The 18,461-nt window shown below is 37.1% G+C and overlaps 2 protein-coding genes across 4 annotated transcripts; both read left to right on the top strand.

Annotated features, from left to right (window-relative positions):
• The first annotated feature begins 395 nt into the window (after window positions 1–395).
• On the top strand, window positions 396–4,972 carry LOC148121517 (olfactory receptor 5P53). 3 transcript variants are annotated; one of them, XM_087907675.1, is made up of 2 exons: window positions 396–407; window positions 4,043–4,972. In XM_087907675.1, the coding sequence occupies exons 1-2, from the start codon at window positions 396–398 to the stop codon at window positions 4,970–4,972; spliced, it is 942 nt and encodes a 313-aa protein (XP_087763801.1). The 3 variants fall into 3 exon arrangements, with proteins under 3 accessions (XP_087763801.1, XP_087763802.1, XP_087763803.1); XM_087907676.1 differs by lacking the exon at window positions 396–407 and adding an exon at window positions 2,046–2,057; XM_087907677.1 differs by lacking the exon at window positions 396–407 and having other exon boundaries at window positions 4,031–4,972.
• A 7,234-nt stretch (window positions 4,973–12,206) lies between these two features.
• LOC125395269 (olfactory receptor 5P56) lies at window positions 12,207–13,145 on the top strand. Its single transcript, XM_048426576.3, has one exon. The coding sequence runs from the start codon at window positions 12,207–12,209 to the stop codon at window positions 13,143–13,145; it is 939 nt and encodes a 312-aa protein (XP_048282533.3).
• Window positions 13,146–18,461: the final 5,316 nt, after the last annotated feature.

The raw sequence follows: 18,461 nt of genomic DNA, 5'->3' as shown, positions 1-18,461 counted from the left end.
GTGCTCAGAAGGCCTTCCAGTGGTGTTGTATTGAGGAGTGGGAAAAAATAGGTTCCAGATACCTAAAAAGATTAAATCTTATGCAGGATTCTATCATCATCTTAATGTTCTTTCAAAAAAATGGATAATAGGTCAAAGTAATATATTCATTATGTACTATTCCACCTTTCATTTGAACAAGGCTTTTCAATTTGATTTAAAGTTCAAATGAGAAGTCCTCTTAGATCACCACACTAGCTAACACCAATTAATAAAATAAATCATTTGTTCTGAATTTCCTGTATTCTTCTGGGAGAACACAAATCATTTCACTGGTGTTTAATAAACATTGAAAAAGAATTCCAAATAACTTCATAGGATGTAGATGCCCCCTAGAGAGGGCCAGTTGGGCCCTAATGAGTTACCTGGTTCTAGAATTCATTTCTGTACCAAAAAGCCATAGGTACCCACCTCTCAAAGGGACAGGCAGGCATAGCCCTAAGGGTTTGCCATGTTACTGAGAGTGTCTTTTTTCTCCCATCCTGGTCAAAGATATTCATCATCATTCTCACTGTATGCGTATCCTTGGCCAGTGAGAGTATTCAGTGTTTCACATTGTATTCAGTCTCCCACTATATATATATAAGTAAATGGAATACTTCTTCCTAAAGTCTCATTTGGAATTCAACATCACAACTCTGTTTCTAAATGGTAGGTGCAAGAGCGATGGATTTTATTGAGATGGATTTTCATTGGTTTAAGAAGGCAAGCAAAAGAGGCCCTGTGGTGTTCCTGGTATAGCTATACTAGTTGGACCTAGGGACCCAAAAAACATGGATCTAAGGGAGCCAAAACCACTGCTAAGTTTGAAAACTGAGAATATAAAAAACAAAACCTGGAGGAAAAGCCTGATACTAGGGTTGGATTAGAATCCTAGTCCTCTGTCCCCTATTTACCATCACAAGTGACTGAACCAGTAAGGAGAATGGATATTAGAGTGATCAAAGTACCTGAATTATGGTGACAGAATAAATGCCAGTCTGGAGGTCAGGAATTTAAGTGTGTAGAAGGGAGGGAGAGAAGGGCAAGTAGTGATCAGCATAGTATACATAAAAATATCTTAGTTCAGACCTGGCAGGTGTTAGAGATTGTGCTTAGTTAGAGATGTATGGCAGGAAGTCCTGACATGTAGGAAAAAAAGCTATGTTCTTCAAAACATGGAACAACTGAAAGTAGCAACATTTTTATTTTTATTGAATTCCAGCAAATCTTGCCCTTCAGGAATAGGGAACCCTGCAAAAGAGGAGGCAGAAAAATGCAGGAGTCAGAGGGGATGGAGGACATCAAGAAAGTAAGTTCTTCTAAATCAGCATGATCAAAGTTCGTATGAGCACAGAGGCCGAGGCAGCATGCTCAAGGCCTGCATGGGTCTGTACTAGGTTCTCTGCATATATACTATGGTTTCCAGTTTAGTGCATTTATGAGATTACCAGGTGTTCAAATGAGTGGGTCTCTGATTCTCCTCTTGGACTCTTTTCCTTTGTTTTTCTCTAATTCCAATGTGTTAGTTTTTGTCTTGTCTTATCATCTTATCTCATTATATTATATTATTATATTATATTATATTCCCTTAGACAGCTGTCTGTTTTCTAATCAGAGACAGAAAGGAAGTAGATCTAGATGGGAGGAAAAGTAGGGAGGAACTGGAAAAAGTAGAGGAATAGGAACCATCATGATCAGGATATGCTATGTGAGGAAAACAGGCCATTTTCAATAAAAGGGAAAAAGAAGTTACTTAGCACAGCTATGTGACAAAATACCTCTGTTGGTTTCTCAAAACAAAGCTGCAGTGTATGAACAATTAGTATCACTGAACAAACACAAAAACGGGAGCCAAAGAAATTCCTGTGTGCAGGCTAACCGAGCTGACAGGCTACCTTGTCTGACTTCATTTCCTAGGACTCTGCAGCAGCACAGAATGACTCCTAATGCCATCATAATGACAGCAGCATTGCCACCACGGGACTGAGATATAGGCAGGAAGCACAGAGCACCAATGCTACCTTATGCATAGTCTTGTTCTTCAGGTCAGAGTCTAAAAAGAAAGACTTCCAAGAACTGTGCAAGATTGATAGAGTCATAAAGAGCTTTCTAAGAAATTACAAATAATAATTTTAGAATAGAGGAAGCAGTGGAGGCATGGAAGCTTTATTCAAGTATTTCAATCATTTTATTTATAAAATAGATAGTTGTACTATTGCAATATTGACAATTAGTGCAATGAAAAACAGATTTTTAAAGGTAGAGCTGACATCAAGGCAGTAAGCTGTTACTAGTGTCATTTGGACACAATTGAGATCCATCACAGAGAAGCTAGAAGATGTTCTCGAATGGGCTACAGATGCTCAACTACTGATTCATTGCTCTTCACAGTTAACTTACTGAAAGAACTCAGGCTGACCATCAGAGAAACTAAATGCTTATATTTACAAAATAAAAAAACAATTGGAAACATTTATGGAACTGATATATTTGAAAGATATTTATTAGTAATATTACTGGTTGTGGTAAATGTTTAAATACTTTAATGGTGCATAAACATTGTTAGCAGAAATGTATACTATTCATATAATATTAAGTATGGGAAGACAATCAGAGCATCTTCCAACACGACTTTTGAAAATCATATCCTTGTAAGAGAGTGTATGTTATAGGGAGATAAATTTAGAGAAATGATTGAATGTAGACTACAAAGTTTTAAATACCAAGCCAAAGCAGATGACATAGGTTTCTTTGAAGTATTTCATATACCTGAATATCACTCAGGGAATGCATTGCCATACACTCTTCAATCAATAAAAAAGCCACAAGTCAATGATATGTGATGTGCATTGTTTTAGTGAGATTGTTATATTATGAATATTTGAGAAGTTACTCAAATAATTTAATGACTAAATATGTCACAATTTTAGTGTTAAACATAAAAGAAAAATTATGAACAAAATGAGGCAAATACAACAAAATACAAAAGAGGAAGGACCAAAGCCTAGACCACAGTGGTAACAAAAGAGATGAGAATGTGAACTAAAAAAAAAATCTAAACTTACATTAAATATTCTTGAGTTATCCTTTAACTCTTTATAGCCATTCATTGCCTGTTTCTGTGTCTGATATAACATCCTTGTGACTACTATATAAAATCTTTTGGGATGTATTCTTAGACTACTAGCTCTACCAACCCCAAGCTAAGAATGAAATCAGACAACACCTAAGACCTATTACAGAGGTTTTCCCACAATTGCTGTAAACTACCTACCTGATGTTTCTACAATATATTTGTGAAGTGAACTGAGTTATGGCTTTCTTTTGTTCTGTAACTACAAAAACCTTACATATCACATAGGATGACGATAGTCATGGTAACTGACTCCATGATCCTGGGCCACTGTCACTCATTTGAGCACAGAACAAACTAGTTCTATGACTTTTTTGATGTGATAGTTATGTTTTTGTGTTAACAAAATAATAAAATTGGTAAGTAAATGGCATATAATCACATTTTTTTGTATGTGGTACAATGAGCAAAAGCTAGGAATCCCACATTGCAGAGAGGAGATGCTGGATGGTGCCAGCACTCAGATATGAAATTTAGGTGGAATGACTGAAGGAAAGTGTCAGTTTGGTATAGGGACACATTGTGAGAGGTGTTTGTGAGATTTCCAATAAAAAAACGAGCATCATGAGAATAAATTGGTCATTGAAATTATTGACCTTGACCATTGGAGATCGATCACAATAGTAAAGTAAAGTAACATTCAAGAAATAGTACATGCAAAAAATAGTGAAAGACAGAAAGTGAGGTTCATCATTCTCACTTTATTCAAAGATAAAAGGAAAAAAACACCACAATTCCAATGAACTCAGTATTTATGTGTGGAGCAGAGGAGAAAACCATGAATAAGAGTGAGGATAATTTAAAAAATTCAGCAATGTGAAAAATCAGGACATTATAATAACAAATTATTTTCATTTCCCTCAACAGGGACAATTCACACAAAAGGAGGAGGCTGGAAACGATACCACTGTGACAGAGCTAATCATTTTGGGACTAACAGAGGATCCTACACTGTGTATAGTCTTTTTCGTGATATTTCTAGGAGTTTACATCTTCACGTTAGTAGGAAATATCAGCATCATCACGTTGATAAGAATTTCTTCCCAGCTGCACACACCCATGTACCTGTTCCTCAGTCATCTGGCTTTTGTAGACATTGTCTATTCAACCTCAGTCTCAGTTATAATGCTTATGGAACTCCTTGGGCATGGGCTGGTTCTACCTGTGGCTGCCTGTGAAGCCCAGCTCTGTATCACGGTGTCATTTGGTTCAGCTGAGTGCTTCCTATTGGCGGCCATGGCCTATGATCGCTATGTAGCCATCTGTTCACCTCTGCTCTACTCTGTGCTCATGTCCCCCAAAGTCTGTTGTCTACTATTGGGAGTTTCTTATGTTGGTGGTTGTATGAATGGTTGGACATTTACTGGTTGTTTGTTAAATCTGACCTTCTGTGGACCAAATCAGATAGATCACTTTTTCTGTGACTTCTCCCCTCTGTTGAAACTGTCCTGTTCAGATGTCTCTGTTATTGGAATCATCCCTTCTATTTCTTCTGGATCCATTATAGTGGTGACAGTGTTTGTCATAGCCGTCTCCTACATCTACATCCTCATCACCATCCTGAAGATGCGCTCCACTGAGGGTCGTCAAAAGGCCTTCTCCACCTGCACCTCCCACCTCACTGCAGTCACTCTGTACTATGGGACCATCACCTTCATTTATGTGATGCCCAAGTCCAATTACTCTACTGAACAGAACAAGGTGCTGTCTGTATTCTACACAGTGGTGATCCCCATGCTTAACCCCCTCATCTACAGTCTGAGGAACAGAGATGTAAAGGAAGCTCTGAGGAAGGCAACTGTCAGAGTATATTCATAGACCTTCCAATTCAAGAGATATGTGATGATTTCCTTTAGCCATGTCACAGTTAGCATCCATCACATGATGCTTAACTGATTGCTTCGTATTAAATCCTGTTTTTTTGCACTAGCTCACCTTTATACACTCAAGTATCATCTGTGGGACCACTTCACTTCAGTAAAATGACAGGAACAATTATTGCTAACACAGAACTTCTGCAATATGTCAAGATCTTTGCTTTTATGTTATTTATGTGCCTTTGTGTGTCAGGCTAAATTTTAGTTGTATATATGAATTCACCTATTTCTCGCAAACAACCTAAGTAAGTGAAACTATTGTTTTACTTTCTGGATAAATTTCCCAGGCAAAGACAGAAAGTAGAGTCCCCGTATACTCATGAAGAAAAAAAAATAACTAAGGTCATTTGTATCTAAGGAGTTGGTCTCTAAAATCATGTGGCTTCTGCATTCAGTTTCCCAGTGAATCCATGAGATAGGGTATTGTAAATGAGAAAAGTGAGTCTTGGAGAAAAAGAATATTTTCACAAGAATGCAGCACTGATTCTTTGCATCATGTGCTTAACATTCACTCCACCACAACCTGTCTAATAACCACTGTCATTGAATAGAGGATATGTTCAGAGTTATTAACCTTAAGTTAGTGTAGTGAGTCAATCTTTCTAACAAATGTTATGCAAATATTATGTAGGTAATACATTTCCAAGCGCAGGTCTCAAAAACCAGGCCATTTCCCATTTCTTAGCAAATCAGGTCTTGATAATATGTTTCAAGATTTGACTTGAGTTCTAGCCATAGTTCCATACACATTTAAAAATAGAGTATTTGGCAAGATGTAAATGTCAGTACTTACAAAACTGACAAAGGGCATTTTAAATTTTGTGTGTTACTGTTAATGTCTTGGTTTTGTTGGTATAGATCAGTGAACAAATTAGAACTTGTAAAAAAATACTGGAAATATTGTCTTAGAATGAACTTCGCATTCTTCCCAAGGGCAAGACCTACTTTAACTAACATGACCATCATCATGAGACTGTAAATGAGGAGAGTTTTGCTAGGTTATGGAAACTATCAAGAAAATGCTGAGGAAAAATATAATAATGGAAAATAAGACTTAGATTCAATGGTTTTCCCTTAGTGTAATGAGAATTAGAGACACAAAGAGTTAGTAATATTTATAAATTCCAACAAGACAAAAAATGCCTAATTGTCTATAACATGAAAGTGTTTGATATTTTCAATAAAATTTATACTGGCATCTGTAAGATAACAAGGGTAAGTTAAATGGAAATTGCATGTTGTTCTGAATTTAAAATTTTTATTTTAATAACTTATTATTATGAAAAAACACTGCTAGAACATTGAACAAATATTTGAACAATTTTACTACGGATATAGGTAATAAGGGGAACGATATGGATAGGAGAATGACCAACAATGAGCGAGAAGTAAGAATCAGGAAATTAACCATGGCCTGGCTTCAGTGAGTGGGTACTACTGTTACCCCCATTTTCCTATGGATGAACCTTTACACAGCTGATATAAAAACCAGAACATGTATTTGCAAAGTTCTTCAGTATTTTGATTATACACCTTTCTTCATGGGAGTAGAGTGTGAGGTTAAAGGGCCAAGTAAAGATATAGAAACCACACCATAATATATTGATGAGCCCTCTTCAATTTCTTCTGAATCTTATCCTACTTAACCTTTTCTTGTACATGTGCCCACTCTGCTTTTTCACTGTTATAGCTCACAAGATAGGCTCTTTCCCCCTTTGTTTTCTGGGGAACTTATTCCTAGACTTAATCTTTTTTTTGGTTTCCATGTAATTATTTTTCTTTTCTTTTTTATATTTAATATTATTCAAAATCTCTCCCTTCCCTTTCTCTCTCTTAACCCTCCATATACCTTTCCTCGCTTTCTTATAAAATTTGGCCTTTCTTTTCATTAATTATTATTAATGCATATGTGTATATGTATATACATATATTTCTAAATATAAGCTGCTCAGTATGCACAATGCTACTGTATATATTTTTTTACAGCTGACCATTAGATATTATATAACCAGTTGGCATGCTTTCCCTGGGAAAGGCTAGCTCTACATGCATAAAGTTCCTGTTTTGGATTTTATACAGAATTTCATTCTGTGTCAGATGATGATCTCAAGCTCACTATGTAGCCCAGAATGGCCTTAAATTTATAGAATTCCTTTCTGTGGCCTATTAAGTGCTTTCATAGTAGTTATGAACCACAAAGCTTGTCTCTCGGTTTTATATAGTTTTAAAACATTTATTTTTATCTATGTGTCGGCACCTGTGTGAGTACATATATGTCACATGTGTCCAGGTTCCTATGGAGATCAGAGGAGCATGTTAGATTCCCCGGAGTTGCAGTTACTGATGATCGTGAGTTGTTAGAAATGAGAGCTGGAAACAAAACGTGGTCTTCTGAAAGAGAAGTAAATGTTCTAAACTGCTGAGTCATAGCTCCTGTCCAACGACACTCATCTTTTGACAAACACTTCTAATAGTGTACGGGAACATTGGAGGTCCATTTTGACTCCATGAGACGTGGTGCTTTAGTTGTGTGAATTCTATTTTTCCAGGGATAAAGGCTATCAGAAAAATCAGTGAATGATGTACACAATCTCTGTGCTGAAAACTTTATATATTAATGAAAGAAAGTGAGAAAAACACTGACAGAGAGACAGACATTGCTATACATGAGCTGGAAGATTTCAGTCTTTAACATAGCCATACTCCACAAAGCACTCTTCAGAGTCAGTGCAACTCCCATCATAACTCAGTGCTTTCCCTACAGAAATGGTGAAAATAATGCTTAAATTCTTATGGATTCAGAAAGACACCAACAAGAGGAAGAAATCTTAAGTGAGGGATAAGACTGGAGGCATCTTTTTCTGATATCAAATGGCTTTATTGAATCATGACATAAAGAACTGTAGATGCTCAGGTGTCTCAGGCGAGAGTCATAAGTTCTTCTGCTGAACAGCAGTGAGGAAGAAGTTCAAACACCTTTTAAAATGTCAGTTGTATATCTGAAAAACTCAAGTATCATTTTTCTATTTTTCTGCAAATGGGCAATAAATCCAAGTACCAATTTCATTCATTACTATTCTAGCCTTCTATCTCAAGGCTCCTTTTAAATTTGACTGAAAGGTTATTTTAATTGGGAAGTAATATCAGCCAGCACATTACCCCAAACTAACTAGTTTAGCTATTAAGTTCAATGGCAAATATTCTTCTGGGAAGACATGCGCTGTTTCACTTTCAGTAAATAAGTACAAATGAATTCCGTTGGATGCTATGACATGTGGGTGTCACCTGGGGAGGGCAAACTAGGACTTAATGAATCACCTGGTTCCATAAGTCATTTGTATTCCAGAACCCCATTGACCTTTCTATTAATAGGCATGCAGAAATGATCCCTCAAGGTTTGCCTTGTTAGATTATAGCTTTTCCTCCCCCTAACATGCATACAAAGATACCCAACCTTGTATTTTCTTCAAGTGTGTGGCTATGCTTTTTGACCAGTGAGTGTATTGATGATTCACATTGCAGAGTTCGAGATCCTAACTTTCTCTACATAAATAAAATACATCCACTTCATAAAGTCCTCATTCGGTTTTATGTCAATATCGACTTTAAATGGTAAATGAAAGACTGATATACTTCATTAGGATAGATTTTTAAATAACTGAAGAATAAATTGAAAATTAGTAATGTACTTTTGAGACCTTGACCTCTGTATAAACCATGTCCTCACCTAGAGATATTTTGTAGTGGTTTCCTGGCATACATAGACTGGTTTTTCTAAGGCAGGTGGATACTGCATGGATGGCCGGTGGCAACCATTATTGTTACTAGACTTCAGGAACTGAGACAAGAAGAGGAAATCAGAAGCAACAACCTGATTTCAACTAGGTAAGGTTCACTGACCTTTCTCCTTTATTTTCCATAACAGTGATAGATCCTTTGAGGAACAGGATTTTGAGTGTTCAGCATTCCTGAACTAAGTCAATAATCAGGAAAGCCAGTGGAGAATTCTAGATATTAAGCATACAGTGGAGAGGAAAAGGAAAGAAAGAAAAAGTATTAGTTTTTATACTCTACATTTGAATAGCAGAATTTAGGACAGAGGACACATACGTATTGCACCTAGTGTCTTATTTTTGTATTTATGGTAAAACTACCTGACATGTTGAAAACAAAACTATAGTCACCAAAACACTAAGTAATTGCAAAACTACTCAAACTTCTTACATTTTATTAACTGAAGACATGCTTGACCTTTATATGTCTGAAGACCTCTGGCATTTCACAGATATCCCTTTCTTTAATCTCACAACAAAACTGCACTATGAGGTCAGTTCTCACATTGTTCAAGTTAAAATAGTATCCTCAGCACCAAACAGTTTCTGTGTCATGTGCAATTTGTTATAGATGACCTGTATGTCTACCTTGTCTACCTCCACTTAGAATTTGGCAATCAGCGCAGAATGGTTAGTGAGAGTTCACATGAAAACAAGGTTGTTACCTTGACTCTGCTGGAATCAGAATGCAAAGAATAGTAAGACTGTGTTCAATCTGAAAAAGAAGTCTTCAAGAAAACTGGAAACCACGTTGTAGGTAAGATAGAAAAAGGAACTCTGGGTGCTTTCTTTTAGAAATGGAAAACCAATAGTGATGTGACAGCCTCAACCTTTTCAATGGTTTTATATAGAAAGTTGAATATTTGTTCCATTAAATGTATGCCGGCCATGGATAAGTTTAAGAGAAAAACATCTAATAATAGAGCTAACATCAAAGTAACTAAAACAGGAAGATCCCATTAAAGCAGACACAGGGGACATTCTTGAATGAGTGGTGGATTGATTCACCGAATCTCCCAATTCACCAAGTCAGGTGAACAGTTTCAGAAACAGATGGATTTTATGTTTATTTACTCTGACGAAACTGAAAAAAAAATCAAAAGGTCCAAAACATTTAGAAGACATTTAATACTGCTAGCATTGTATCTGGTAAAAGTTCAACTCTGTCGGAACTTAAAATATTGCAAGCAGACTATTACACTTATATGAATATTATGCAATGTTTAGGGAGATGAAAATATTAACACTTTCAATCAAAATGCAGTCAACAACACAACCCATCAGTGATCAATAGGGAACAATTTCCTTTAGTGTTTTCACTAATGTAAATCTTAGTGGTGAACTTACCACAAAGCACAGAATGCACTCTTTTCAATTTTTTGCCTTCAGAAAAAGAGGTAAGCATGGGAATTTTAAAATGTAGCTAAATCAGGCAGGGTGACACATGCCTGTAATCTCATATTGAAACAGGATTATCCCAAGTTTTAGAAGAGCCAGGGCTAGTCTATGCAGAGTAAGACCTTGTCTGAAAAAGACCTCACTCGGGCTTGCTCTCTCTCTCTCTCTCTCTCTCTCTCTCTCTCTCTCTCTCTCTCTCTCTCTCTCTCTCTCTGTGTGTGTGTGTGTATCTCTTCTTTTCCATATAATTTTCTAAAATAAATATTAAAATATTTAAAAGTAAATAGAAACAAATGTAGTAAATATCTATTGATTGAAATTGTAATAGGAGCCGTGTTTCAAAGGAATTGTCAACTGTTTTCTCCATCTTTGTTAATTTTTATTTAAAAATTAGATAAATGAGACCTGATTTTGTTGTTTTATAAGATATTTTTCTGCAAAGCCTTTCATTGACTTCATTCTCTTTGAAGTTTAGTTTTCTGGGCAGGGAATATCAATTACACTTTGTTTGCCAGAACCTTGTTACCACATTAATAATGCATATACTCACCCAGAACTTTAGCACATTTTCTGCCCAAACATTGGATTTTTAAGACAAAGATAAAAAATTATTAATGGAAACATGTAATAATTGAGAAAAATGAAAGGCAAGGAAGTTGTAAACCATGGTCCAGTGTTCACAGTGGCAACTCGGTTATCTGTAAAAGCAGATGTCTACCAAGAAAGTGAATCAGGTTCATTCTTATTAGTCAGAGAAGCTTTTGTAAAGAAAATAATTGTGAAGGCTGAAGCTAAGCACCTGGGATATTGATGGATTTCTGGGTTAGTGTCAGAACTGCATGGAAAGATGTCAAGAAGCATAGTTAAATGCAAGAAGGGGTCAGAAAGAATACTGAGTGTTGTGACAATGAGGTCATAGCTCAGAATGAACACCTGAAAAACCATCAAAAGAATTAGATTTTTGCCTTATCTGCTTTTTATTAGGAAGAAGTCATTATTCATACTATTATAAACTACAAGAGGAAATGAATGTGAGTTAGAATAAATAAACATTAGAGTTAGAATGTGAGTTAGGTTATTAAGTGGACAAAACACAGAAAAAATACAGAATGAAAATGACCAAGGATTTAAGCTAAGTTGTGACACAGAGGATGGAAAACAGGAGATGAAGAAAGAAAAACCAGAATTAAGTTATAGACAAAAGTCAAGGTATTTTATTACAGGGAGTACAATGTGAGGAAGATTGCCAGGAAGGCTGCAGAGTTGCAAACATGAAATTATGAATGAATGAGCTGACTGGGGTGAGGGACTTGGAGAGACACTCAGTAGTTAAGAGGACTGGGTGTTCTTTCAGAGGACCTGAATTAAATTTCCGTCAACCCCATGGTGGCTCACAACTGTCCATAACTCCACTTCCAGGAAACTCAATGAATTCACTCTTCTGATCTCTGTGGGGACAAAGCATGTATCTCGTGTAAAGACATGAATGAAAGCCAAGTAATCATACACATAAGAATAAATGCATCAAAATTATAGAATTTTGGTGAAAGAGTTGAAGATGAATATGGAATGACAAAGTTTGAGGTACTTGAGGAACTTCTAATTGATTGGAACATGAAGAAAAATTCAAGAGATCATTGAAATTATAGATCTCATCCTTGAGAGGAGGATATTTGGAGTCAAGGTTTGAGGATACCTTGTATAAGCATTACAAAAAGAGAAGACGATGCCTGAAATAGCAGGGTGAGACTTAACTATGTCCATTTTATTCAAAGAAGGAACAAAAACTCTAATCCTGCAAATCACAGATATTTATAATTTGGTAAAAGAAAGGGATTATTATAGAATCTGTGTAGCAATAGAAAAAATATAGGAAACATTGAAAAATTACTAAACAAATGTATTTCTTCTCATGTCCTTCAACAGGGACATATTACACTCTAGATGAAGGCTCCAAATCACACCATTGTGACAGAGTTCATTCTTCTGGGGTTAACAGAGAATCCCACACTGCATGTCTTTCTCTTTATGGTATTTCTTGGAATATATTCTGTTACTTTAGTAGCCAATATCAGCATCATCACTTTAATAAGAAGCTGCCCTCAGCTCCATACACCCATGTATCAGTTCCTTAGCCATCTAGCTTTTGTGGACATTGGGTTTTCTACATCAGTCACACCTATAATGCTTGAAGGATTCCTTGGATATGGAATGGTACTCTCTGTGGCTGCATGTGAAGCCCAATTCTGCATTGCAGTGACATTTGGTACAGTCGAATGCTTCCTTCTGGCAACCATGGCCTATGACAGATATGTGGCCATTTGCTCACCTTTGCTCTATTCTACACATATGTCCCCTAGGATCTGTTTCCTCTTGGTTGGAGTTTCCTATGTTGGTGGCTGTGTGAATTCAACGACATTTACTAGCTGCCTGTTGAATTTGTCCTTCTGTGGGCCAAATCACATAGATCACTTTTTCTGTGACTTCCCTGCTGTGTTGAAACTTTCATGCTCAGATGTTTCCATTATTGGAATTATTCCCTCCATCTCTGCTGGCTCCATCATTGTGGTGACAGTATTTGTCATAGCTGTCTCCTACACCTACATCCTCATCACCATCCTGAAGATGCGCTCCACCGAGGGCCGCCAAAAGGCCTTCTCCACCTGCACCTCCCACCTCACCGCAGTCACTCTCTACTATGGGACCATCACCTTCATCTATGTGATGCCCAAGTCCAACTACTCTACTGAGCAGAACAAAATAATGGCTGTGTTCTACACAGTGGTGATCCCCATGCTTAACCCCCTCATTTACAGTCTAAGGAACAGAGATGTAAAGGAGGCCCTGAGAAAGATCACCATCAAAATATATACAAGAGTATAAGGATTTTACTTGTGCATACCTCTATTAGTACTTACTATGTGCTAGTCAACTGATTGTGTAAGTTAAAATTCTTTGTATCAACTATCACCTTTACACACTTGTATATAGTAAGAAGACACCTTGAAATCTTTCAAGTTAGAATATTGCAGCAATGATTATTACTTTTATGGAACTCTGGTATATATCAAGATGTTTATTTAGTTTATGTAGCAAACAATAATTTATGCTTGATATTTTAAGCATCTGTTATTAAAATAAATTATATGTGAACCCATTTATCTTGAAAAAAGCCTAATAATGTGGCATCATTATTTTTCTTCTCAAAAGACTGTCTATACATCAAAAAATAAATGTGGTTCCACCATATAATCATGAAGGAACAGATATGTAAGTTCAATAGTGAAATTCAGAGGCTTAGTCACTAATTTAGTTTTCATAATAAATCTGTTAGGTTGGCATTTTAAAATGTACTAAATTTCTAGATGAGAAGGTCAAGCTTTGGAGAAATCAAGCCGTTTCTTCAGAGAGGCAAAGAGCCATTTCCTATGATTCAATGTTCTATGCAACACAAGTGTTGATTCAGTTCTGCTACTTCCCATACACTTAACCTCTACTATGCCATGATAAATCTAATGTTGTAATTACTGTTATGATACACAAGGATTGCCTATGGCAACCAAGCCTCAGTTAGTATGCCACTGCAATCTTTGGGAACAACTGATTTTATGAAGACGGTATAATTAGTTCATGCACATTATAACCAAGTTGGATCTGGGAAACTGATTTGATTCCCAATTTTGGGAAAAAATTTTGATAACACATTTATCCTAATTTTTGCAGCATTCTAATTATGTTTAAATACACACTAAAAGCAGACATCTGTGTCCCAGGTTGTCTGACGATAGGCACAGGCCTACCTGGAAAATGAGCCAATATGTTGAGCAATTATATGGCAGAGAAATGGGAGAGAAAAAGAAGTGGACCAGTTCATGTGCTGTGGAAATATGTACAACTGAAGAAACAAAAGTGGTGAGGGTCAAGTTGATGTGGGTGGCTTGCTTGCTATCCAGGACCATGGTGACATCTGATTTTAGGCTGCTGCCAAGAACCATGACTGAGTCAAGGCCCTACAGCAAGCAGTAAGGGTCTGAGTTTATGTCTATGGCTTCTGTTATCATCGAGGGCCATGAGTTGCCTATGAACTGGTTAACTACCAGAGGCCTTGAACCAGATCAGCAACTCATTGCAATGAACATATTCAAGTAAAGCTGAGTGGCCAAAAGTTTATACTGCATGGCACACTAAAGCCATTAGGATGAATGGAGGAGACTTGGAGAGGCTGGAAATATGGAGGAGTGAAGTGTTTTTTTGTAGGTTTTGCTTTCAATTAAAATGTTTTTATATTTCTTTTGGAAAATTAAATTTGGAATTTCACAAGGGTGAATGGTGGATATAGAGGGACTGGGAAATGAGTGAGATATGGGGGCATGATGTGAAATTCCTAAAGAATCAAAAGTTGTGTTTTCAAAACATGACTTCTGGCATAATGGTATATGTAACAATTTAGAAGACCATTTTGCAATCAACGTATTTTGAATAATGCTTCCAAGACTCCTGTGTGATATTTTGATCGCATTCTGATAATAAAGCTACTTTGTATCAGAGGACAGAACTAGCCACTAGCTGACCAAAATTAACCATCAAGGTTTGGAGGACTGAGGACAGATAGGAGATAGGGAATAGTAAGGCAGCGCTGAGAGAGGATCTCAGCCCCTTTTGGATGGAGGAACAGAGGAAATAGGAGGTCACCTATCTGCCGCTTCTCTGATCATTCAGGTTCTTACCCAAATATCTGACTCCCAATTTTTTATTGATAAAAAATAATTAGATAAACGCTTCACCTGGCATCCAACTTAGGGCACAAAAATCACTAGATAGTTGCTTGCCCTTAGCATTGCAGCCTCCAGAACTGCATCTATTTCTGTGGCCATTGGGGCCACTATGCCATTAGCTGACTTTTCCTTTCTTGCCCCAAGCCCTCTGATTGAGCCTGGGATTTCCCTGCTGCAGCTTCTCTACAACAACCTCCAGCTGCTTCTCAAACTCCACAGTCCTTAAACTCCAGAGGTGACTGGGCTCCAAATGAAGCTACCTGTCCATGACTGCATGGCTCTGCCTATAGGCAGCTCCCACCAAATGTGCTTTTTCTGCCCACCCTCTGTGTCTTCTTTATAGATGGCTGGCACCTTATCCCCATGGGGAGTGGACTTCTCCTCGATTCCCTCCTCTGGTTGCTGCTGCATTAGGTTAGCCACCTAGACACTCACTTGGACTACTTTTGCTGTTGGAACCACTACACATTCTCAGTTTACAGTTACATGTGAGCAGCTGCAACCAGGCCTGAGTTCTCTGTACTCATACTACGCAATGACATTAAATCTCACATTTCACTGTTATCATCATCAGTTCTGATGAGACAACTGGGAATTCTTTTTTTAATTTAATTTTTTTTAAAAAACTCTTTTTTTCTTATTTTACATACCAATTACAGTTCCCACTCCCTCCTCTCCTCCAACACCTTACACTTTCCCTCCACCCACTCTCATTTGTTCCCAGAGAGAGTAAGGTGTCCCACGAGGAGGCAACAAAGTCTAGCACATTGCTTTGAGGCAGAACCAGGGCCCTCCCTACTATATCTAGGCTGAGCAAGGTATCCCTCCAAAGAGAATTGCCTCCAAAAGCCAGTACAAGCAGTAGGGATAAATGCTGGTCTCACTGCCAGTGGTCCCACAGTCTGCACTAGCCATGCAACTGTTAACCACACTCAGCAGGCCTAGTTTGGTCCTCTGCTGGTTCTCTCACTGTCAGGCTGGAGTTGGTGGGTTCCCATTAGCTCAGGTATGCTGTTTCAGTGGGTGAACCCATCATGGGCTTGACATCTTTGCTCATATTCTCACTCCTCCCACTCTTTGACTGGACTTTGGGACCTCACCCCAGTGCTCTGTTGTGGATCTCTATCTCTACTTCCATCAATTGTTGGATGATGGTTCTATGTTGACATTTAAGATAATCATCTATCTGACGCCATGGCAATGCCGGTTTAGGCACTCTCTCCACTATTGCTTAGTGTCTTAGCTGATGTCATTCTTTTGAGTTCCTGGGACTTTCTCTAGTGTCAGGTTTCTTGGTTTTCCCATAATGGCTCCCTCAATGAAGATATCTCTTTGTTTGGTCTTTGTCTCTGTCCTTCCCCCAACTTCAGCATCCTGTTCCCTTAAGTTCTGATCCCCTCTCCCTTTCTCCAATCCTCCTCACTTTCTGCCTTCTCTTCTATCCCCACCCTCATTCTCTTAATTTTCTCAGATGATATTGTCTATTTCTCCTTCTCAGAGGGATCTATATATGTTTCTCTTACAAGGACTAATTAGTTCAACTATGTTCATAGCAGCATTATTTGTAATAGACAGAACATGGAAACAAACCTGGATGACCCTCAACTGAAGAATGATAAAGAAAATGTGATACATTTACATAATGAAGTACCACTCAGTGGTAAAAACAATGACATCTTAAAATTTGCATGCAAACAGATGGAACTAAATAAAACCATCCTTAGTGACGTAACTCCGACCCAGAAAGATGAGTATGGTCTGTGTGCACCCATAAGTGGATACTAACTGTAAAGCAAAGGATAACAATCCTATAGTTCATGACCCCAGAGAAACTAATTAACAAGGAGAACCCTAAGAACAACTGGGAATTCTTAAAGGGGGGTTAGTTAAAAATGTTGTTCCTTATGTTAAAAATGAGAAATAATATTACAATGATGGAAATTAGGTCTCTATATAGTTCCACAATGGATAGTTTCAAAATGGAATAGTTAAATGAGTGGATAACCAACTTAGTTGGGGGTGATCTAACGTCAATTATAAACATTATCATTTTGGTAATTCTTGTTTTGTTTCTAAAAATGTTGTTTGATATTGGTGCGAAATACAAAAAAAATTGACCAATAAGATAAAATCCTGATAAGATAAAATTCTTAGAAAGACAGACTAATGAAACTAAGAGAAACATTCATACACAGACAGAGGAGTTTAGAGCAGAAGTTACAACACCATTACATTATAGAACTGAAGAGCAGTGGCCCAAGGTTGTTTGAAAATCAATCTTAATTTATCCAGTCACCATTCAAGAATGACCACCAATGACAGGCATTTCTAAGGTTATTCAGAAGTTTACTGAGATCCTATAGAAATGTTAGATTTGAAGAGACTTAAGGAAGCAATAGTTTCATATAGTATGCATTCAAGTGTGAAGCAGATGTTAAGTTTATGGGCCTCTCAGAACAGAATTTTCTACAAGACAGTAAAGATTGAGTTACAGGAGTATTGTAAGCTGATCCCCAGTTATAGTGGAGGACTTCATGGAAAGACAAAACTAGGGTCATCAAACAACGAGGTAGTGTTAGAGGTCATGAGATGTTTCAAGATCAAATCCTTGGTGAAAATAATTATACTAATGTGGAAAGAATTGTATTTGATGATCACACATTGGCACTATGTCTTAAATTAGCTTTAAATGCTTGGGACAAGATTGAAGAATCAAGGAAGAGAACTGAACCATTTACTAAAATCATATAAGACCCAAAAGAGAACTTGACTGATTTTTTTTGCAAAGATTGACTTCATCTGAAAATAGAATGATATGAGATTAAGAAGTTAGATGAATATTAATAAAATCTTTAGCTTTTTGAAAATGCTAATTCAGAATGTAAAAGGGTGATCATGTCTTTAAGGTAAGCACCCATAGGTGAATGAATCAGAAATGTAGCTGGTATTGGATTTCAAGCTTATGATGATATTTAGAGTGGAGAAGTCACTTTTAGAAATTTGAAGAAACACCAAATGGTTAGATGTTCTAATTGTGATAATCCAGGTCATATGAAAAGGGATTGTAGGCAACGCATTTCTAGGAATAATGTTTTTTTCTAGATAGAATCCAAACAGAAGGCTCAAGCCTTCTGGAGTATGAAGAAGGTGTAACAAAGGTTCACATTAGACTAGTGAATGTAGGTCAACATGGGATAGAAAGTAACCCCTTGTTGTTTGTGAAGTGCCTTGAGGGTCACCTCATAGGCTCCCATGTCAAATTTTGTTCAGTTATTCCCTGTCAGGAATGGGGAAACTCCTCCACAGAGCAATTAAATGACATAACACTTATATGAAAACAGAACAGCTTTAGACGATAAAGCAAAAATTTCAGGAGAAACCATAAAGCAAATATTTTGACAAACTTCTATAAATGATCAAAGAT

The sequence above is a fragment of the Myodes glareolus genome, chromosome 7 (genome assembly GCF_982192425.1).
Source record: "Myodes glareolus chromosome 7, mMyoGla1.1, whole genome shotgun sequence".
NCBI lineage: Eukaryota > Metazoa > Chordata > Mammalia > Rodentia > Cricetidae > Myodes > Myodes glareolus.
Note: the sequence above shows the minus strand (reverse complement) of the source record. Positions and strands in the feature narration are given on the sequence as shown.